The 22,213-nt window shown below is 49.4% G+C and overlaps 10 protein-coding genes across 10 annotated transcripts; 4 read left to right on the top strand and 6 right to left on the bottom strand.

Annotated features, from left to right (window-relative positions):
* Window positions 1-161: 161 nt before the first annotated feature.
* Window positions 162-668, bottom strand: N7498_006312 (Hsp20/alpha crystallin family protein; the record flags this gene model as incomplete). The annotated part of the gene is made up of 1 exon (XM_058453374.1): window positions 162-668. One exon carries the CDS (start codon window positions 666-668, stop codon window positions 162-164), a length of 507 nt encoding a protein of 168 aa, XP_058307565.1.
* A 1,171-nt stretch (window positions 669-1,839) lies between these two features.
* On the bottom strand, window positions 1,840-4,589 carry N7498_006311 (uncharacterized protein; the record flags this gene model as incomplete). The annotated part of the gene is made up of 5 exons (XM_058453373.1): window positions 1,840-2,712; window positions 2,778-3,143; window positions 3,232-3,497; window positions 3,700-3,708; window positions 4,031-4,589. The coding sequence occupies 5 exons, from the start codon at window positions 4,587-4,589 to the stop codon at window positions 1,840-1,842; spliced, it is 2,073 nt and encodes a 690-aa protein (XP_058307564.1).
* Window positions 4,590-5,360: 771 nt separating this feature from the next.
* On the top strand, window positions 5,361-6,612 carry N7498_006310 (uncharacterized protein; the record flags this gene model as incomplete). Its single annotated transcript, XM_058453372.1, has 4 exons — window positions 5,361-5,639; window positions 5,697-5,957; window positions 5,989-6,011; window positions 6,087-6,612. The coding sequence occupies 4 exons, from the start codon at window positions 5,361-5,363 to the stop codon at window positions 6,610-6,612; spliced, it is 1,089 nt and encodes a 362-aa protein (XP_058307563.1).
* Window positions 6,613-6,905: 293 nt separating this feature from the next.
* On the bottom strand, window positions 6,906-9,066 carry N7498_006309 (uncharacterized protein; the record flags this gene model as incomplete). Its single annotated transcript, XM_058453371.1, has 2 exons — window positions 6,906-8,953; window positions 9,003-9,066. 2 exons carry the CDS (start codon window positions 9,064-9,066, stop codon window positions 6,906-6,908), a joined length of 2,112 nt encoding a protein of 703 aa, XP_058307562.1.
* Window positions 9,067-11,442: 2,376 nt separating this feature from the next.
* Window positions 11,443-12,540, top strand: N7498_006308 (uncharacterized protein; the record flags this gene model as incomplete). The annotated part of the gene is made up of 2 exons (XM_058453370.1): window positions 11,443-11,708; window positions 11,772-12,540. Coding segments are annotated over 2 exons (1,035 nt in total), but the record flags the coding sequence as incomplete, so codon positions are not given.
* A 497-nt stretch (window positions 12,541-13,037) lies between these two features.
* Window positions 13,038-14,356, top strand: N7498_006307 (HNH endonuclease signature motif containing protein; the record flags this gene model as incomplete). Its single annotated transcript, XM_058453369.1, has 3 exons — window positions 13,038-13,449; window positions 13,517-13,677; window positions 13,889-14,356. 3 exons carry the CDS (start codon window positions 13,038-13,040, stop codon window positions 14,354-14,356), a joined length of 1,041 nt encoding a protein of 346 aa, XP_058307560.1.
* A 933-nt stretch (window positions 14,357-15,289) lies between these two features.
* On the top strand, window positions 15,290-16,228 carry N7498_006306 (PhzF family phenazine biosynthesis protein; the record flags this gene model as incomplete). The annotated part of the gene is made up of 1 exon (XM_058453368.1): window positions 15,290-16,228. The coding sequence occupies one exon, from the start codon at window positions 15,290-15,292 to the stop codon at window positions 16,226-16,228; it is 939 nt and encodes a 312-aa protein (XP_058307559.1).
* Window positions 16,229-16,408: 180 nt separating this feature from the next.
* On the bottom strand, window positions 16,409-16,888 carry N7498_006305 (SRPBCC family protein; the record flags this gene model as incomplete). The annotated part of the gene is made up of 1 exon (XM_058453367.1): window positions 16,409-16,888. The coding sequence occupies one exon, from the start codon at window positions 16,886-16,888 to the stop codon at window positions 16,409-16,411; it is 480 nt and encodes a 159-aa protein (XP_058307558.1).
* A 579-nt stretch (window positions 16,889-17,467) lies between these two features.
* On the bottom strand, window positions 17,468-19,058 carry N7498_006304 (MFS general substrate transporter; the record flags this gene model as incomplete). The annotated part of the gene is made up of 4 exons (XM_058453366.1): window positions 17,468-17,827; window positions 17,893-18,053; window positions 18,107-18,739; window positions 18,893-19,058. The coding sequence occupies 4 exons, from the start codon at window positions 19,056-19,058 to the stop codon at window positions 17,468-17,470; spliced, it is 1,320 nt and encodes a 439-aa protein (XP_058307557.1).
* Window positions 19,059-20,654: 1,596 nt separating this feature from the next.
* On the bottom strand, window positions 20,655-21,539 carry N7498_006303 (uncharacterized protein; the record flags this gene model as incomplete). Its single annotated transcript, XM_058453365.1, has 1 exon — window positions 20,655-21,539. The coding sequence occupies one exon, from the start codon at window positions 21,537-21,539 to the stop codon at window positions 20,655-20,657; it is 885 nt and encodes a 294-aa protein (XP_058307556.1).
* Between the last annotated feature and the right edge of the window lie 674 nt (window positions 21,540-22,213).

The raw sequence follows: 22,213 nt of genomic DNA, 5'->3' as shown, positions 1-22,213 counted from the left end.
TAAGTGATTAATGATTCAATTTAGAATCCCTAAATAACTAGTACATGTTTGAAATTATTAAGGAGTGTCCCATCCTAGCGCAATGCAATCAAGCAAAATAGTCGTAGCTCATGTAGAAAGTTGTCGAATCGCAACATGGCCACGAATTCGAACCCATTGGTTTACTCAATAGTGATCTTCTTGGTGGCGGTGGTGGTCGCCTTCGGAATGGTGACCGACAGGATGCCGTTCTTGAGGCTGGCCTTGACAGCGTCCTGGTCGACGCGCTGACCAAAGGCGAAGGTGCGCTGGAACTCCCCAACAACGCGCTCGCTAGCCCAGTAGGTGGTCTTGCCGGACTTGTTTGTCTTGTCAGTCTTGGCCACAGCATCAGATTTGTCGCCCTCCTCGGCTTCGGCCTGAGGCTCGGTGCGGTAAGAGCGCTCGGTGCGACCCTTCACGACAAGCGTTTGCGGGTCGGAGAACTCAATTTCGATATTCTCCTGGGCAATACCGGGCAGCTCACCGTCTAGGTGGTAGGCATCGTTGCTCTCGCGAACATCGAAGCGAGGGTTAAAGGTGCGCAAGGCGGACTGGTTGCCAGAGCGGTGATGGTCATAGTCGTCGAGAAGACGGAAGAGAGGCGAGAAGTCGCCGCTGGCTGGGAAGTTGGTGCGGAAGAGAGACATGGTGGATGTGAGAGTAGTCAAGGATGACTGATGTTTGATGTTTAGAAATAGGAGTTGTAAGCTCTGAAAGTACTCGAGGACTTGTTGTTGTTTGTTGGATGATGAAGGCTTAGAGCGTGGCCAGTGAGGGGGACTTTATAGACGAGAGAAGGCGAAGACCGGAATATTCTACCACGTAATTCTTCGATCATGCGAACCATCCTGGTGCTTCTGGAAAGCCACCGGTTGGTGTAACTAAGTGTTGTCGTAAGATCGTATGATGCTGGTCTCGGCTCGCATCTTCTCCAAGGTTGTGGATTCTTCTCCACGTTTCTACAGTCACGTGACTTAGCCCCCCGAACCGTCCATTCCGAGAGCGCTAGTCTACTGTATTCTATATTTCTGAAAATAGAATTAACAAATCATAGGCCAGCACAGTACTAGTTTTTTTTTCCAAATATATTTCTCTCAAAACGATGGATGCAGGGGCTGCATTCTGAGGTACATTTTCTGTTGTGCTCTTGAGACATTGCCACCCTGCTGTGAGTGGTGCCGGGGATGGGCCAATAGCCAACAAACTCAATCCAAGTATGACGCAAGAAAATGAAGTATGCTGATGGAATGCTCTCGATCAGAAAATATGACAATTTCATTTCTTCGAAGGATGACACGTATTTTCTCAATGATATACAACACGTTGGAACGCCTTGAAAGTAAACCTTATCGCATAATATGTTTGATTTCAAGAGACTTTGGGGCTCTGAGGAATATGACTTATCTTAGATCAGTCTCAAGATAGCGCAAGCCGTAGATGACAGTTTTATTGGGCCACCTGGTTGACAACTACATGACTTACGCGGCCTGTAATTTAGCAGCTGTGCGATTCGTACGAGCTGTCATGGTGGGTATATTTTCCCCTGTTCACTGATCAGACGATTTATGGTTTGAGAGCATACTGTGTACATAGTAATGACAGTGCTAGCTATGCTGGCGACTACATTTTGTATGGCTCCGCTCCTTTTCGCGTTCCGAGGGGAACTGATTCGAGAACGCAGCAAGTTCGCTAATTACAGATCGAGCATGGAGAGCGAGACGGGAATGGAAGATGATTCTTAATTGAACTTGTATTATGATCGCCTGCCCACCTCCTTTTACATTGTTTCAAATGGTTTATCTTCGATTTCTCTCCTCTTTAATGAAAACCTTGCATTGCTTTGCTGGATCTCCCGTAAGATATGATTTTCTCCAGGTCATTGCAGTGTTCTGGTCTCTGATAGCATCCATAGATGTATACTTCCCTTCCCTGTAACTGCCTCCAATCATCACCCCAAGGATCGCTCCCAACTTGCACCAAATCTTCCACTGTTCGCTGAGGGGTTGCCGCGATCCTCCCATAGTCCGCTTTCTTCCCAATACTCAGATACAATTCCTTCAACGCCCGTCTATCTTCCTCATCACAATCCGGCCATTCGCTCTCAGGATTCATGTCGAGATAGGAGTTCCGACCAACGAATGGACTGGGTCCTAAACTACCCTCAAACGCCATATACCGGGCTCGCATCAACGCCGGTACAATCTTCTTTTCCGTCTCAAAGGGCAACACATCTTCATCCCATGATGCACTGACGCCAAAGCCGAATTCACGTAGATTTGGAAGGCCTTCTTGAATGGAAGAAAAGTAATCATGCCACCGGCGAGGATAGACATGGTGGAATTCATCCTCTTCTTTGAGTTCCATGTCGGACTCTGGTATCTGACATTTTGAAACTTCTAATTGAGAGTCGTCTATTGCCACGCCTACCAGAATTGCGCAGTTATCCAGGTAGAGCTCTTGTAAAGTTGATGAGTGTGCTAGTATCCAATCCAGCTGCTTATCATCAACAAATGAGAACCGACCTAAAGTCAATGATTTCAGGTGGGGGAAGTGGACTCCGTCTAGATTGGCTCTAGGATAAAATCCCCAGTAGAATGACGAGTACAATGAGAGGTTCTGAAGGGATCCCATTGTGGGTTTGAGCCATATTGATGGGAGTATTTGCGTGAAGAACTTATGTGGCGCGGGTCTCTGCCGAATATAGTAAGCTTCGGTCAGCTCAACGATCTATTCTAAAACAAGTGATGAAAACATACCTCAAGCTCAGATTCAGGAGCGGCAGAATCAAGTTCGTGCACAACATTCAATCGCAAAGATTCAAGTCCTTGAAGAAGCCGTTTTATTTGAGCAATAATGTCTTTGTTCCGAGGTGAAATATTCTGGAGGTTTTGAATAGCAAATTCTTTCAGGGGTTGTTCCATAGATGCCAGCCCTGCAAACAACCACCGCAAAACCGTTGCCCGATACAGTTCTGTCTGAGGTTTATCGGCATAATCGGGATCCACAGCGCAGTTCTTGTCGAAGCGCAGAACAACACTTTGAAGATTTGGAAGGGTTTTGAGCTTGGTCAGGAGCTTCCGCCAATTTTCTGGCGGCTCCTCTTCACCTTCATCATCTGATCCCTAATGCCTTGCGCGTGAGCCAACATATTCACTCAATTGGAGCGCATCACGCTTACTCCTGATATTGGTAGTGGTTGATGAAACTCACATAGTCATATTCGACAGTGTTAAGATGAATTTTCTGCACTCTGCGTTTGAAGGTCGAGTGGGTTATGATGGACTTGAAAGTCTCGCACCTTTCTTCGTCGTTGTAAAGATGGACGATTCGGAATAAGCCTCTACTAGCATAGGAGGATAGCTGGCGGTTGGTGAGACTCAGAGATTTGAGTGACTTCGTGTCCGCAAGAGACATGACAAGCACCAGCAGCTCTGGGGGGAGCTCGATTAATTGCGTCATGTTTGCACACTGCCTGGCTAGCACCAAGGATCACTTTGCGATCTTCAAAGAAGGGCATCGATCATAATATATGATCGCAGTCCCGATAAGGATATCTCGGTTTTTCCCGGTAGCAACCTGGTCCAGGCATGTCTAGGCATCCTTAGGCAGCAGTGGAGGGTTACACCGGTACTAGTCCCAACCATTTTTAGCTGCTTCATTTATTACCCCAAAACACACCTGGTCGCACTATTTAGTTAGTTAGTTAGTAGCGTTTCTCATGATCTGAATTTGCCGTAATATTAGCCGATCTGGGTCAACTTCGGTCATCTAAAACGCGGTTCGTGACTGGGTTTGTACCATATCATGGACCCTAGAGAGGAAGTGAACAAAATCCGATCGTATTAATATAGGTAGGTTCCTCTAACATTCGAAAGACATCCGCAATCTTGAATAGATTTATCCAAGAATTAGATTTTTTTACTCAGAGTTACCACAATCCAGAATACAAGATTTCGGGGAGAGGTATAATTCAACAAAAAACCTTGGCATCACCAGTAATATGAGGTACTTGTCAAGGGGGTCAATGCGCGTTCACACTTTAGTTCCGCCAAATACTCGCCGCCGCCTAGGTCGATAGCGAAGTTATACCACCAAAAGTCCTCCCGAGCGAACCTCAATGCTGTCGTGAAGTCCCAATATTCAGGATACCAGCCTGCCGATTCCCAGTCAAGGAAGCCTGTAATCCGACCCCCACTTACCATAATATTGTGGTGTTTAATATCGCCGTGGGTAAAAAGAATGCGGTGTGGAATCTTCTCTATACCTCTAGCGACGTCGAGAGCTTGGTTGTATGCCAAATCGGATTTAAAACCACCCGACCAAGAAGGCTCTATAAGGTATTGGTTGAATTCCTCCTCGGATTCGAATGGGCCGATTAGGTGGTTAGGAACGCGAACGCTCCTAATAGCAGTTCCTAGAAGAGAACAAATTCTGTTCCCTCCCCATGGATTCGACCACCCGCGCATCACCTCTAAATAGCTCTTAAGCTCTTGCAAAATCGACGTCCTATCCTCGATACTCAATGTCTCATAAACCTGGCCTAGCTCTTTGCCAGGAACGCGAGTCATTAGAATTGAAGCGGCGCATGCGGTGCATTAGGATGGTCTCCATAGCATATCACTTGTGGTACCGGAAAACCAGCTCTTCTGGCGACTTGCATAGCTAGGGCCTCCTCTATGCGTGTGCCATCGGACCATTTCAATACAAGACCAAATGGAAGCTGAGCAATTTGATTATCGAAGGGGATCCCAGTCCAGCCGCAATAATATCGAGAAAATGGAACCATGTGTTTATGCAAAAAGCCCCAAAAACGACGTAATCGCGGGTGTGTTGGTTGAGGTGTTGGTGGTATTTGCTCCTTCGCGAGTGGAAGCGACTTGTCCGGCCATGTAAATTCAGGCAGGAAGAAGCGCGGTATAAACCAAGGCGTCATAGTGGGGGGAGGCAAAGACGAAGGAAATTGCGGAATCTTTTGGGAATGATTAAAGAAACCTGAGCTGTAGTCCCTTTTCAGGGGCCGTGACTATCTGAGGAACCCAGCTACCACGGATAGCTTATACAGATCTTATACGTACAAATTCCACTCAAGTTTTCCGTCCAGGATAAGCAACCAAAGTAAGTGTGTAGATTTGCCAGATGTTTTGGATTAACATCCGGTGCAGTGCAAGGTGATGAAGGTGGAGCCGCAGTCGCGTCACGTCGCGTCCCCGGATCTGATTAGCTGCGTGATGTCACCTGTCAACAACTTTTCCTAGCTGTCTTAACCCCTGACTATCACGTTATTCACTCGCGGGGTTCTTTCTTTACTCACTTCACGGTGTTTTCAACCGACTATCACCATGCCTCCTAAGCGACAGTCAACCGATACGCCTGGCAATGCCTCCAAAAAGTCTAAACCTGCCGCCTCCAACACCGATGAGCCCGTAATTCCCCGGGGCAAGCGCTGGTCGAAAGTTTCAGGCTCTGCCAATGCAGACGATGGATACAGACTGCAGATTAGCAAGCCTGAGGCCTATGCATACCTCTGCCTGTGTAAACCGCTTCACGATCGCGGCGAGTCCGAGGACGTATGGGACGAAGAGGATGATGAGGATGAGGATGAGGAAACCGCGGACAAGGTCAGTCGAGAAATTCTCAAGTGCTCTGGCTCTGATTCTGACATCTATCGCACATAGGAGAAACAGCCCGCTTGCGATTATGGCGAGACCTGTGTCTGCTTGAAACCCGCCGCAGAGCATCCGGAGCACCCTTGGGTTATCACCAGGGCGGCGACTCACAAGCTTAACACGCTGCGCATTATGGGCTCCTTGCGTGACCCGGATGGATTTGGGATGTACACCTACAATGATCACTTCGGTTACGGGTTGGTGGAGCTGGCGCAGAATCTGATTCTGGATTTTGAAGAGGCAAAGGGCGACTGGAAGGCAGTGGGCCGTGTGCGAGGGGATGGCCCTGTTTTTCACAAAGGGCGACGCCGACCCTTTATTCCAGTAAGTTCCTCTCCCTCTCTCTATTGGCCAAAGGAGTTTTTCGTTGCCGAGGTGCTGAGATGCGATTGAATCTAGGGTGGATGATGGCGAAGGTGTGGCCGCTCTCATCAACACACTTGGAATCATGTTCCTTACTATGCTATCCACTCTGGAACGTGAAGGTCTACTGAAGCCCGACTCGGAGGTCAAGAGTGTCGGGGTGGTCATGGCAGCGTTCATTCGTCTCATTGCCGCTGACATCGGCCCGGATTTCGGAATCGAGGGTGACGGCCTCGACAAAAAGCTGCTTGCCTATGCCAAGAAGCAGAACATTGAGCTTAAAGGCCTGTCCGACATTGAAAGCGAGCTCGAGGAGCCCAGGGCCGAGGCCGAGGAGATCGTTATCCCTGCGGCCGATGCTAACAATGGAGATCCTTGGGCATGGCAAAAGGCTTTGGCGGACTACAAGAAACAATACGGGCCTACTATTGGAGGCGATAAGCTTGACATCACGACCTGGACCAGTGCTGAACGCAAGAAGGCATCTTTTGACAAGAAGGACCCTCTGAACAAGAAGATGATCGATGCGATCAAGGAGGGTTTGATTATGCAACCCGCTTGAGCGCGTCTCGGACAGGTGAATCCCTTTGAAAGGACGCTGGAGACTGTACATTTTCGGTTTTTTCTTTGTATTTTTATCATTTATCTCGTACTCAAATTGGACGTACATTTAAAACCCAAGCCGGAAGAAACTACTTGTCCGTTGGCCATCTACACCGCCGCTGCAGGACGGACCTCCAGGGGTCAATGATCCGGGTTATGTGAAAAATTGAAAGGATCTGGTGTAGAATAAGAGGTTTGGGATATGCTATAGTACAAAGTAAAATACATCAAGAACGTTCACTTCAATTTTGATCATAATGAAGGAGGACCTTGGAAATTGTGGAAAACCTCATTGAACCAAGAATCAAAATCAACTTCTTCTTGGTTCCAAGCCAACTGCATCTCCTCGGGATCAATTGCCGAACCCGTTCGGCCTTCGGGGCTTTCACCAAGGATCTTGCCAAATATGATGTCCTCCGCACTAGCATTCAGATTCGACCGGCTTAGTGTTGAAAAATTGGCAAAGACTCTGTTGACATCGATTGACGAGCCCCGGTTAAGATCCGAAGCACCGTAGGCGGATCCTTCGGCAATGGAAATCGCATCGATGAGAGCAACCCCTCGCTGGGCGAGTATGTCGCTGTTTCGAGAAGCGAGACGGTCGCGAGCGGCGGATACCACTTCTCTGTAGACGTCGACTTTTGCGTTGTTTGGATCTTTCACCAGGGCATTCCCTTCGAAGCAGAGAATGACCGCTGCCGTGATGGCAAAGGCTGTATGCGTCCAGATGGAGAGATCGTCTTCTTCGACAATCGCTTCGTGTTCTCGCAGAATGGTCATGGCAGCCGCGACACAGGTACGTCGGGAATGGCTATATGCTGTATCATGGAATGATCGGAAGAGGAATGGTCGGTGGATCATGATGATTTTTTCAGCTGCCGTGATGGCAAGACTCCGTCGGGCGATACCGAGCCACGGTATTTGTGCCTCTTTCACCTTATCCGACCGTAACAAAAATGAGGGTATGTTGTTGACGATCGCTCGCATCTTCTGATCGATCCGTAAGATATGTTCGTATTGCTCTCGACGGGGTTTTCGTTTCGTGAGTGGACCAAGTCCATCTGCGAGGCCCGGCATCAATGCGGCAAGTTCCACAAGCACTCGGACATAGGTGCTGATCGTCGGCGTTTCTGTCGGCAATTCTACCAGATTGCGCTCATCTGCATTCAGGGGCCGGCCCGTGGAGAAATGCATTGGGGAGATGCTGTATGTGTCGGTGAAAGGAATGGCGAAGTGGTCTTGGATGACCATCTGACACCACACGCGTTTGCCGACTTCTCGCTCGACGCGCTCTTCCCACTCGTCTTTGGTATGGGTCAGGGTTGTTGTGTGTTCTTTGATTTTATGAATTCCAAGACACTCGGCGATGCGAACCGCGGCGTTGAATAGAGTTGCATTCAACTGGCTGAGGCCGAGGTTGTGAGCAACCTCTGTTGATATCACAATGGCCTGGACGGAGTATATTGAGAGGTCGTTCAGGAAGTGTGAGCTGTACAGAGTTTGAATCATCGCGGAGAACAGTAGCTGAGCGGGCTGCATCGCAAGGTAAAGGTCAACATCGGTGAGCGCTCTTAGTTTGCGGCTGTTCTGAATGGAGTTGACGGTGCAGCTCAAAACAGCGAAATAAAGCGCCATCCAGAGAGGATGGTCACATCTCCCCGTTCTCCAGAATAACTCGCATTGCTCGAGGAAGGTCGGGCCGTGGAAGCAGTTATGATGCCATGTCAAATGGCCGACATGGAATCTGATGAGCTTCTGGGCATCGGAGACTGGGGGAATATGAACCATAGACTCCAAGGCAGAGCCCTGTATTTGGAAAGGCCCGCCGTTCATCGACAAAAGCTCCGGGCTGTCTCGACGATACTGGCAAGCGCATCTCCTGTGAGGGAAGCATCCCGCGGAGTTTCGACCCCAGGCAAGATGTTCGATTGCAGTCAGAATAGGGGGATCCGTACTCTCCGGGAGCACGTCAAGGAGTCGATGCTGTATGGGTTTTTCATCAAGACCTTCCGAGGATCTCAAGTCCTCCTGCGCCGAGTCAAGGTTCATCTGATCAGACGCATCACCAGTGCCAGTCTGCAGTTGATCAATCCTGTCTCGGATTTTCTGGGCAACATGAGGCGGCTTCTCAGAAGCAGAATCCAGATCTGCTAAGATTGAGCCTAAGAATTGAATTTCAAACGCATGTTGCACAGTGTCCCGGCGCAGCCGGACTGTTTCCACTGAGCATTCAAGGTGGAGGCGTCGGCATCGGGAGCAAGGGATCTGCTTGTCACATTTGCGCTTGCGCCTGGTGCACTCTGTTCCAGCGTCAGCCCAGTTCTCCACACAGAGGGGGGTAAGATCTACCTCGACACGCGAGCGGCCGCCGCTGCGAGACGCGCAGTGGGGCGCTATCTGCCGCGGAGGTCATAATTAATATGTTCAAAGAGATGATTCTTCGCGTCTCGATGGATTATCGAACGCGCCTCTTTGCTCGGCTCTTGGCTGCGGTCGAGTGCGGAAAAACTCACCCGCGGTTGATAAGCGGGGAAACCTGCGCGATCATTGGTCGCGTCATGTCAGTCCTGGATTCTTGCACACATCACTCTATGCGGCTTTACATTGATGGGATTGCCAAGATACGTAGCAAATTGCTTTTTAAAAGTACAATTACGTACACATGATCAGAGGGATCAGCGTTGCCAATCAAATATCTCATCTCACACCAATAACGACCAGCATGTAGCATGTGTAGCAGGTAATCAGATACCTAGTGCCCGAGGAAAACGTATTGCAATAACAGAAATGCTCTGTTCCAGCTTGCCGACCATGAAATTACCTCCGTGGGTTTACAAGGCCATATAGCTCCAGTGGCTTCAAACTAAATGCTCCATTCGAGGTAACCAAAATCGATGGCTTGACCAAGGAGAATGGAGCCGGAGAGTTCTGGGGCTTCGATGACACCGCCATCGGCTGGTAGATACCAGAGGTTGGTAATAGACGGAGTGATATAGAAACATTCACATGGCTTAGAATGCACAACGAGAGATCAGAAAGTGAAAAAACTCCGTGTTTCTTCCGTTCCAATTATATACTCGCGGCCACGGGACGCACAGACCTAGAGCTTGAACTACAGTATTCTAGTTCTCTTGAATCTTGGTGCTGCCCCTGGCTAAATCCAATCACAAGATCAACGTGGTCCGACGGATACTTCTGCAGGTATGGGAGGGCATATGCCACTTCCTCGGCGGACGGAGTGTGGATCCAAGTATGGCTTAAGTATGGCTGAGTGGACGGGAAGCCCTGTTCTTTTCACCATATGGTCGTATGTACTTCATACAGGACCTCAGAGTACAGTATAGAGAAGTGAGTATAATGATTCGTGTCCCTCATCCACGAGCCTCGTCGGGAGAGGTGAGAGAGACGGATTGTCATTAGGAGATGTAGGGATGTCGCCGCCTAAGGAATCAGGCCGTCCGCCATCATGCGTCATTGGGTTATCATCACCAGAATCACCGGGCTGTTACTTGAAGAACAAAGAACAACAAAAGAGAAGAATACTTCGAAGACAAACATGGAATATTCTAGTATTAAAAGAGACTACTTTAGCAGCATCCTACATTGACAAGTCTTGGCGCGACAGATCGTGGAACCTTCGTGGTGCAAATAGAGACGGTGCCTGAACTCAGCTATTTATATACCTTCGTCGGTAGATACGAGAAGGATTAGATCATAGACGCATCAGGGGACTAGTAATTAAATGGCGGTCGCATAATCTCAGTTGGGTTTGCCAGCTAGCCCTCGGTGAAGGGTACCAACACTCGATCGCCTGACACGCAAGCAAGGAAAGGTTTTGATGTGTCAACGAATACCCCGCTACATGAGAGCACAGATAAGGATGCAGCTGCTGGCAAATCGGGTGGCACCTCCGACAAGACTGTTGGGATTTGGGCAGTGTCGGTGTCTGTGGCAGCAGTGGCAACCAGGCAACACATCACGCCCTGAGCGATCGCACGCAATCCATTACTTGATAGAAAACTCCACAGTCGGCAGTGTAGATTCTCCCAAAGCTGGGGTCAACACCCCTCGGCCCTCCATCTACTTATCTATTGGACGGCAATCGCGAGGGAGCTTGGACGCATCTCGATCTCGAAAACCTTGTCTCCTGTCACTGCCCAATTTTGACACAAGAAGGAGAAACCCCACACCGGGGCCCAATGGGTGAATGAAATCAACCCGGCAAAGGTTGAGACCGAGTCGACATCATAGCAGGGGGGCAGCATCGGGGGAACGCGGGGGAGCACGACATCGTTCCGCTTAAGGCAATCCCACGCGTCCACGCAGTTCCGAGAGAAGGGTCAGTAAAACAAGAGTCTCACCGATCTTCTAGAACGCGTTTTGTTCCTGAAATCTCAGGGCGATCATGTCGGATGATAGATCCAATCAGCTTCCGGGTGCAACACCGGTCCCCGGGCCGGTCCCCAACAGTGATTGGACGGCGTCGCCGACCAAGGACTGAATTAGGAGGCCGATCTTGAATCCGTTTTGATATCTATAAATGCATTTGGGGTCTAGCATGGCCATGACTTGATCCCCGCTACACTGTCCTATATCTTCGCCCGAGTGTTGTTGCTCTTTCCTCCTTCAACTACCTTCCTTTCATCTTTCTTTCTCGCCATCTCTTCACCGGACTGCAGAATTCGGTCCGTCTCCGATCTACGATCCACAATCCACAGTGAGTTGGTTCTGCGACTGATCCACTGCCCCGCGTTCCATTCCTTTTATCTAATCTGAATTTCTTCCAAGATTCGCCTCCAAATACATTCTCCCCTCTGCACATACATCTCCTGTCACTACATACACAACCCTCGTCTGCCACACGGCCTATAAAGTAGATGAGGGTAGCATTGTCGACTATTATCATCAACGGATCATGACCCAAAACCTCCAAGAGACCATGCCGCTGGGCATTCAACGAAGCCGTAGCCGGCTCGGTGAGCTCCTAGCGGCAGACACCCTCGTTGCTGCTGGCTCGGCAACTCTTGTAACACCGGCGGTCATGATCTTTGACAGGTGAGTTCAGTTCCGCAACTGGAATTGCATGCATGGTGTGGGTTCAGGGCTAACGATCGCCAGACTCGTCGTTGAAAAGTCATTCCACAATCAACCTCTTCTTCCAGCGTTCCGCAAGCATTTATGGTTCTCCATCACACAGCCAGCGACCTTTTTAACTTCACGCCCCAGTCTTCTCGTCTGGTCTCTTTATACCGCCACTTTCGCAACGGCCAATGCCTCCGAGACCCTCTTTGAAAAGGTCTACCCCAAGATCGACCACGCCATTGCCAGCATGACTACATTTGCATCCACCTTCGTTGTCAACTCCTCCGTCGGCATCTGGAAAGACGTCAAATTCGCCCAACTCTTCGGCTCCCCAAAGCCGACTTCCCCTCCCTCGGTCGACACTCCAAAGGCAGACGCAACACCCCCAAAGACCGTCCGCTCCATCGGCCGCACCAAGATCCCCGTGGCCACCTACTCAGCATTCCTCATCCGCGATGGCCTTACCATCTTCGGCTCCTTCACCCTCCCATCAATGGTCTCGGCCGCAATTCCGGACTCAGTCGCCTCCCAAGAATATCTCAAAATCCTTATCGCCCAACTCGCCATCCCCGCATCCATCCAACTCATCAGCACACCCATCCACCTCTTCGGTCTGGATCTCTATAACAGACCCCAAGTCATGCCTACCAAGGAGCGACTCGCTCGCGTCAGTCGTGACTGGCTCGGCGCTTCACTGCTGCGCATGTGTCGCATTATCCCCGCATTTGGAATCGGCGGCTTCGTCAATACCGAAGGCCGTCTTTATCTACACGAGCAGTTGGATGAGCGCCGCTCTTCTTCATGAGCTATGCATATTTCATTTTTTTAGAATCTATAGAACAATATACCCTCATTTTCCTATGTCCGTTTTCGCCCTGCCATTCGTAATTTTTTTCGGTGTTGTGTGAGACACGAGACCTTATCGTTTATCAAACCCCACCGATGCCGACTCACCGGCCCGGTTTTGTGCGCTTGGCCTCGGCCTGGACCGGGTTGCACTCTGGGTTCGGGCTGCTTTACGGAGTGACTCAGCTTTTGGGTTGGGGCAGATTCACGTGTTATTGGCCGTGCGATGGCTAAATGTCAACTTTATCCACAGCTAGTCTAACTTGGCAGGTTGACAGCAGCCGGTCTTCAGGACAAGAGTCGGGTCCCTCATCTGAATCAATCATAGTTGACGACCTGCTAGATGTCACTGTGAACGAATATACTGAATGACAGCAATCGCGGGTGAGCAACGAGGCTTTCAGGGAGAACATCAACGAAGCACGTGATGTGACCCTCGAACATTGTCTCAACCTCATGCAGATTAATGAAGATCAAGACCGTCACCAGTCCTCTCTAGAGGGGGTTCTGGACCTCTCAATACCCTTGTCATTAACACCACAACAGCATGAGTCGGCAAGGAACCTGGTGATCAGGCTTGTACGGCATTATGGCCCCGAGAAGACCGTTCGGAATGGCTATCGGCCTGCGGCACTTATCCAGGCTACTCTCGAGCACGTTACATCGCCGGATACCTTTATGACTTTCTTCCTCTCATACATCTATGAGTACCTGTGTTCGGATGAAGGACATACCGTTAATTCCGATATTACTCACGCCTTGGTATTCTTCGAGGGATTTTCTTCATGGGAACCAGAACAAATAAACAAGCTTTACGAAAGCTTAGAGAAGTTTGCTGAGTATATCGTTGCAAATTTCCTCCTTCCCCGTTCGTTAATTCCTTACTTATACATATGGTTGATCTCCAGTGAGTATATGCTAATTCGCAAATGCAGTTAGAGCTTCATCAGTCAAGACACCACAACCAACGCCTACGTCGTTATCATCGCTGCAGAGCTCAACACCGACTGGAACGAGGCAGCTTATATCTGATTTACGGCAGAACTATCTTATCCGCGACCGCCACCGCTGTGTAGTGTCTCGGAAATTCGATAGAGTAGCAGCCAGAAAACGTTTCGCGGAGAATGCGGAATCTTGTGCAGACGATGACGGGAACCTATTGAAGGATGAGTCCAGCGATTAATTTCAATACTTGGAGGTTGCCCACATTCTCCCTTATTGTCTGACGACGGTAGCTTCTGGTGAAACCGATTTAGTATATCCGATTATTGGGATTGGTATTTTGACGGTGCTAATATTGTGCCTAGAGCGATTTAAAGAAAAATGCTCTTCGGATCTTGGACATGTTCGATCCCGGAATAATCCATCTTATTGACGGACCCAAAATCGACAGTCCTATGAACGCCCTCACTTTAACACTAGACTACCACCGGCTATTCGGCGAATTTCAGATCTATTTTGAACGCACTGGCACACCGCACCAGTACAGGATTGACTCGACAGAACACAGTCTTTTCTTACGTGACCCTTTGTTTCCCGTCACACGATCGCTGACCCTAAGTCCTCATCGCACGATAGATCCGCCATCCCCCCGGCTTCTCGATGTACACCGCGCCATTGCACTTATTATGAAACTTAGCGGCGCTGGCGAATATATTGAGAGGGTCCTTCGTGATATGGAGGAGCTAGATGTCAGAGAAGATGGATCGACAAATCTAGGATATCTTGCAGGCTTACGACTTGGCGGGTGGTTAGATACCCTATCAGTGGATTAGGAATTGGTACGATGGCATTAGCATGTCGAAGAATTCATGCATTTCGTATCTTTGAATGTCGCCGGAGTTCAAAATACAACGTGGTTCTGCTCCCGATGGTCGAACTCGAGCCGTCGCAATCTACAAGTATGACGGATGGGCTGAGAAGCTTCCAACGAACAACGAACCAAAAGACGAAACAAAATAAAAACATACAACAGCAGGGATTCGCTGGTGGTCACCCACCCAACTACTAACCTGCCGGCGTGTGGCTTAAGTACGGCTGAGCGGACGGGAAGCCCTGTTCTCCACACCCTATGGTCGTATGTACTGGAAGATTGATTGAAGAGGCTCTTGATGAAAACATCCTGAGACGAGATTGTTATTCTGGAGGTGTATCACTTACGATTTCCCACCCAGGGGAAGACTTCGTCAACATTGAAGCCAGCCAAGGGTGGATTCACCTTCCGACAAGAGCAAATGGCTCGCATGTCTAGATGTCTGTGACGACTGTCGCTGGTGAACGGGACGCACGTCGTCGGGTGGATGCTCGTGCCTGTAGGCCACATCTTGCCTCGTCCGTATGCTGATCTGATGATCGGGTCCAAGAGCTTCCGTTCTACGCCGGATGTGCTCCGAACGTTCTGTGGGACGTGTGGTGCAACGGTATTCTACAGCTGTAAGGGATTTGCGACTGCTTTGAAGACGGGACTGAAGCAGTGGGAGAGAACACGAGGCCATCCAGAGGATTTTATCGTGTCGTGAATAATATGTACATAATCGGTGAATACTAAACATTGCTGACTCCGAGCGGATTCGGCAGATGCAGTACCCCACACCTGAGTGACCCACGTCGCTAAACATAAAATGAGTCAAAGCCCGAAGTATAAGTTAACTGTACTTTCTTGCCCCATTCAATTCTCACCACCATAATTCAATCCAACTCATCCCATCATGCAACTAAACTTCGTCACCCTCGACGTCTTCACCCTCAAAGCCTACGGCGGCAACCCGCTTGCCGTAGTCTTTCTCCCCGAAGGCTCTGCGCTCACCCAGCACCAAAAGCACATCATGACCAAAGAATTCAACCTCTCCGAAACCATCTTCGTGCACCCCGTCACCGAGCACAACAAACGCACCATCGACATCTTCACCATCGAGTGTGAAATCCCCTTCGCGGGACACCCCACCATCGGCGCCGCCTCGTGGTTCCTCTCCCACGCCGCTGGCTCCAACCCCGGCGTCGACACGCTGGTCACCAAGTCCGGCGAGATCCCCATTTCCGTCTCCGACCAGACGACGCAGGCCGTGGCCGCGCGTATTGCGCATAACACGCGCATCCACGCGAACCGCCTCCCGCTCGGTGATCTACTGCGGCTGCATTCGAGTCTGAAGCCGTTTTTCAAGGAGGGTGTTTCGTTCCCGTTGTTTTCGATCGTTAATGGATTGAGTCAGACGTTTATTGAACTTCCGAGTCTGGAGGCGCTGGCGGCTGTTACTACTGCTTCTGGGGGTGAGTTGTTTTCTGTGAAGAATGAGGCGTATCTCGATGAGGGGTGGAGGTCGGGTTTGATTTGTGTTTATTTCTTCGTGAGGGATGTCGATGATGCGGTGATGGGTCAGAAGGTTATTCGCACTCGGATGATGCTGGGTGGTTTCGAGGATCCGGCAACGGGCAGCTCGGCTTGTGGGCTGACGGCTTACCTTGCCTTGACGGAGGGTCGGGCTGGTGAGGAGTACAAGTATCATGTCGTGCAGGGTGTTGAGATGGGTCGGCGGAGTGATATTGGAGTCGTGGTTGCCCTGGATAGCGACAAGAAGATTGAAATGGTGGAGTTGACGGGCACTGCAGTGCAGGTGTCCGAGGGGAAGATCACCGTCCCTGAAGAGTAAATAGAAGGGGAGAGCCATGGAAGTGATACCATTCGAGTCTGTACTCGGGTGGGCCTGTCACGGCTCGATAAGCTACTCTCGACATGACTCGGAAACAACGCATGAAATATATGATATATGGATGGATGTGATGTTTATCCTCAATTAGATGCACGATTGCAAGCTCTCCTAGAGAGCTAATCAAAGCTTCTTCTCCTCAACCAACTGCCTCAACACCTTGATAGTCCCCTCAACGGCCATCTGACTCATTTTCTTCTCCTTCTTCAGCAACGCCTGCATCTCCTCCGCCCCGACTCCAGGATGCCTCCATTCAAAGATATAAGTCATGTACAGCACCCCACCAGCACCCTCACTGACAACGTTGCTGATGCGGCTTCCGTCCGGCTGCTCAAATTCCACGCGACATTTCTCAAACGCAGTCACCGTCTCCTTGACTCTCTTCTGGCCTTCGCGGAACAGGATTTCGCGAACGGTCACGGCGTTGCCGGAGGGGGATGTGCTTTCGCTTAGCACGTCTGTGGATTGGATTGCGGCGGACACGAAGGTCTCGGCGGAGCGAATCTTGAGGAGGAGGCCGGCCCAGATTTGGTCGCGCGAAAGTGGGGTGGAACCCGGCGGGTTAATGGGTGCCGTGAAGGCGACATTGTTTGCGGAGCTCATGGTTGAGGTTGGTTCAATTGGGGTGGGGTTCAATTGAATTGTTTGCTAGTTGATTGAGTGTGATTAAGGTGTCTATTTATGTGAGTGGGATGCTCCTTCGGTGAAGCTGGTGAAGCTCGCGGAGTGACGTAAAGACCGATGTTGCTAAGCTCGGCGCGAACAAGGGCCGAGCACGGAAATCGGATCCACCTGGCATTCCAGGGCCGTGATTGTGATTGGGTTTCTGTTCTGGTAGATTGAGAACGAGCTACATTAGTTGCTCCCAGCTTTTCTTTTTAAAGCATTGGCCATAATCCCATTTTATAAGTAGGAGAGAGTGTTATGACGTCTGCGAATTTTAGTTTTTTGAATATCTCTATGCGCAGCTATGAGATTGCTTCATATATTTATTGCTCTACGTAATATTATAGAATCATTTAGAAAAAGAATATATATCCTTATGTAGAGTACATGAAGCAATATGACAATGCTGTAACTTCGACTCCCTATAGCCCGACTCAAAATCATAATGCAGCGCCAAGAAACAGCGCGGGCAACTTTAGCTGTGAAAGTGCTGGTCGCCGGATTGCAAATCTCAGACTAGTCTGTTCTCTTCTTAACGCTCTTCCATCCCAGCCCCCAACTAAATATAAAGGCTGCCGTCGCAGTCCCAGAGACCATGTAAAAGACATGCTGAACGGCATTATTATAAGCCATAACCACACTATCTACACTAGAATGCGGGGCCACAGATCGTATTCCAGAGACACCAGCCGACATGACTTTCGCAACAGAAACATCTGGTGCGTAGATGGGTAAAAGGTTTGTAAGACCAGTATTGAAAAGTGTGCTGGCGAACGAAAGCCACAGTGTTCCACCGAAGGTCTGGCAGAAATAGAGAAACGCCATGCTGACGGGGATCTTGGACGGAGGAAGATTGTTTTGGACTGCTATGAGAGGCTGATCGGTTCAGAAGTGTTAGTCATATCGGTTAAAGAATAGATCTTAGTGCAGAGAAACTATACATTTTGAAGCGCACAACCGCGTCCCAGACCCGCGAGTATTTGAAACCCGACCCATGCACCAAAGCTGGTATGCGGATGGAACATACTCATTAATCCAGCTCCGACTGCGCATAAGGTTGTTCCCATAACTGCAGGAGGTAGGTAATAACCAATTCGGGTTACTTTGAACGCATTAATTACCCAGTTATTAGGCAGAATAGAGTGTGATACGTACCCGCCAAGCCAGATAGAAAGCCAGAGGCCATTTGAGCGATGACACCCGGTAGCATATACACACCGCTAAACATCGGTGATTTGCCTCGCACTCCTTGGAAGTAGATAGCCAGGTAGTAAGAAGTGACCAAGCTATTCGCATAAAGGAAAAAACAAGTCAGCGAAGAAAAATAGACCACCCTTTGTTTAATCATTCCCAATGGAATCATCGCTGCATCTCCCTTTTTATATTCCCATAACAAGAATAATGCCAGACTCCCGGCCGATCCGCAGAAGAGGCCGATAACCATCGCACTGTTCCAAATATATGCTGATCCGCCCCATTCGAGAGCGAGAAGAAACATAACGAGGGCCGGGCAGAGGAGGAGAAAACCTATAATGTCGAGCTCAGAGAATAAAGATGTGGCTCTCATTTCCGATTGCGGCCCAGGCCCTCTCAGAATGGGTTCGGGAAATGATACGAAAAGAAGAGCAAACACTGCCAGTCCGCCGACGGGGAGATTGATGTAGAAGCCTAGCTTGATTCTTAGTAACTGAGTACACTGTTTTCGGAGAGCCGAGGATACGTACACCATCTCCAAGACGCATACTCCGTCAATACACCACCAATTAATGGCGAGACCACAACGCCTATCTGACTACCTGCGTGGATTAGAATGGAGCGAACGAGGAACTGAAGGGAAAACATACATGATCCCACAATGCCAAAGTAAACTACGTTTCAGGACCGTTAGTAGGACTCCAAAATGTTTCGGGGCCAGACCGGAAGCCAAAATCAATAACATACGAGCTCTTTTCACAAGAGGTACCGAGGCGCATAAAATTGTTAGTGCACCATTTGCCACACCCGCACTCCCCATTCCAGCGATTGCCCTCCCTACTATGAACATATTGGAAGAGGTCGCAACGCCGCATATTAAAGATCCAAGCTCGAAGAGGGCGATGAAGGTCATGTATGTATACTAGGATATTATTAATTCATGTTCATGATTGCAGTGGCAGGCTTGTAACAACAAACCTTGACATTAAATCGCGTATATAACTTGCCTGACATAGGCTGGAGAGAACAGCTTGAAGATGGTGAGTAATTCTTCACGCTTAGTGAAGGAGATATAAAAGGTTGATTTACTTACCTTGTCAATAAATACGCACTTCCGTACCACCCAACACCCGCAGTAGTGTGAAATTCGCTCGTCATTTTGGGGGGTTGCCTTTTTATTGAAAAAAAAAAAAGTGAGTCCACATTATTCAAGTGATTAAGTCGGGGTAGTCTGCGCACCGTAGCAACTATAGACATATCAAGCATGACAAGCACAGCAATCGCAGTAACCGCAAGGATAACCAGTGTCAATTTAGCCCCAGTGAGATATTGGATTTCACCTTGATCATCATTGCCCACGGAACGGTTAACTTGACTGCTACTGTCTCTGGGCTTAAGGCTTTCTCCGTCTCTCAAGACATTTGTCTCTGTCTTCAGAGCGGAGCCAGAATTTATTTCGCCCGGTTGTTTCTCCATGTGCAACGTTTCGGAATATAGTATTGCAATGGTGAAAGAAAAAGGGTTGATGCCGGGCTATCGTGGGGCTGAATTGCGTTTTGCACTTCTCTGGAGGCCAGGATGGAAAAGTACCGGAAATATGTAACGCGCGTTCGACATGGCTGTAGCCTGGAGGTAGATACATCCACTAGTGGTCATAGCACAGAACTGAAAGGATTTTGATTACATGAATGTCAAAGCGTTACCTGGAATAGGACTAGTACTCCGAGTTGGGATTTAACGCCGGCACCCATCCCGAGAGAGCCGCCGCCATCTGTTTGTACGATGTACCCCGTATCTACTGCGTACGTAGTGATCATCAAGAAGGTTCGAACACTTCTGGGGCCGCTTTTTTGCGAGAAATGTGCCCACCCGCTCGCACTTCGCTGTTCTAATCCTTAATGGGTTGCAACGCCAGGTATAGTTGGGTTAATCTACGCGGATGTTTCCGTCAGTTGTCCCAAATCTTCCACAGCACCCAGATTTCTCTAAAGATTGAAACTCTTGCTCAGATTACGCTGGGCTCTCGCTTCAAAAGTGTTAGGCCCCACACTTTAGAAGGCTTACTAGCTAGATGGCGAATCACAAGAACTCTATCTCACCATGCGGGGCATGTTACATTGCGTCTATGATCCTTACGATGCTATACTGAGGACGGGGTAACACAGATGGCATCCCTAGGTGGTAATGATGATCCTAATTATAAACATATCGCTACCCCGATATATCACTAACAGAAGCAGAATGACAAGGCAGCGAGTCATGACCTTGGACTGCGAAACTCAAGCTTCCCCGAGACTGAGCTAGAGCTAGCAGAAGAAGAATGCCCGGGCGAGTGATGAAATTGAAATACGTGGTGTCCCTCTTGGATCGATGGATGATGGCTACACAAACACCGTTCTGACTGTGGCGGATATGGATAGGTTGTAAGTAATTTCCCTCTTGAGTCGATGGGGACGACCATTCGTCCTCATCGCCCAAGGGCACCGGTTCTTATTCTTTCCATTTTGTTCTATTTAGTCTGCGTGGTATACATCACATCCGTCCGCACGGTGTATTTCACCCCTCGGAAAACATCATCCCCGCCATGAAGAAGATCTCTCTGCTGGAAAATCAGCACCGACCCGGTCTTGGGAAACACCCGCACGGCATCCTTCGTCTTGTAGCTATCCATGAATGAGGTCGCACCACCCAACAAGGGCCCCTCGCTCGACTTCACCTCTTCATCCTTATCGGCGTCATCCTGGATATCCATCAAATCCATTTTTCCATCTTGAACGAATAGAAGTCTCCGTTTCTCGGCACGCTCAATCTCAGACATTAACTCATTCATATCTTGTTCCCCTTCCCCATTCAGATAAAGATGAATCGTAAACAACGACTTCTCCTTCCCGTCAGGCGTCACATAGCATCCATCCCAATGAGGTCTGAAATAATCTCCTCCGTCATAGCGAAGGAAGCGCAGTCGCTCGTTCAGACGAGATAAATGCATCACCTCGCCGCGTCGTGCTGGTCCCAGTCCCGTTACCCTCGGCTGGTTCTTGACATTCTCGATGTCGAATTCTCGCATGTACGGTAGTAGTCGGTCAAGGAGTCGTGCTGCGATCTCGGACGAGTCCCAGATGATCCGTCCGCTCTTGCGCGTATCCACGGACATGATTTGTTTGCCGTTGCCGGCGTTGATCATGGCTCGCTCCCATTTTGAAGAGTCCGGTGTGGATTCTTCGGCGAGGCGGAGGAGTTCTGTGCATTCGGATGCGCTCATGAAGTTGTCAATTACGGCTGCAAAATTGTTTTTGAAGGCTGCGATGGGTGGTGTTGTTGTTGCGAAGTCGATGCGCCGGACTGTTGCGGTGGGGGCTGCGCCCCGAAGGAAGTCTTCTGGAATAAGCGCCATCGTGACGTTTCTGCCTTCTTCGCTACTTGATGTTGGGGGAGCGCGCTTTTATATCTGTGGGAATGTCGTATAGGGGCTGAGTCAACCGCCCCACTCAGTGAGGCTCTGTGGCTTGGGGGCTAAGCCTCGTATGGAACAACTTCTGGCAATCCTCTTAACCTCGTTCAATATACACATCCGAAATCGAGCATTATAGAATGAGGACCTGTGAGATTGGCGCCGAAAATGGCCACTTCTGACGCTAGAAACAGCCGCCTTTCCGTGAATTTGGACGGCGAGCTGCCGCTTAACCCCCTGTCCAGTAACCCCTCCATTTTTACATCTTCACCAACACGACGGAGCGAGCGAATAATCTAGGCGCCTGGTATACACGAGGTAGATTAAACATTGATTGATATATTGGGATACGCCATGCTTTAAAGCTCTTGTTTATCTGTACCGCAGTCCATCTGCTTGAACAAACCATCTCTGGCAAGAAGATTTTGCGGGGTATCAAACTCAACAAGACATCCAGAATCCAACACAGCAATTCGATCGAAATCAATGATGGTGTCAAGCTGTTCAACAGTTAGCTCGCTCTTAGGCTCGATAAGATATAGACTCTGTAAGTTGGGTGACAGGTGAAACTGGAAACATACTCTATGCGCGACGCTGAAAACAGTACAGTCATGGAA

Source organism: Penicillium cinerascens (genome assembly GCF_028974065.1).
Source record: "Penicillium cinerascens strain IBT 15544 chromosome Unknown contig_6_segment0_segment0, whole genome shotgun sequence".
Lineage (NCBI taxonomy): Eukaryota > Fungi > Ascomycota > Eurotiomycetes > Eurotiales > Aspergillaceae > Penicillium > Penicillium cinerascens.
Note: the sequence above shows the minus strand (reverse complement) of the source record. Positions and strands in the feature narration are given on the sequence as shown.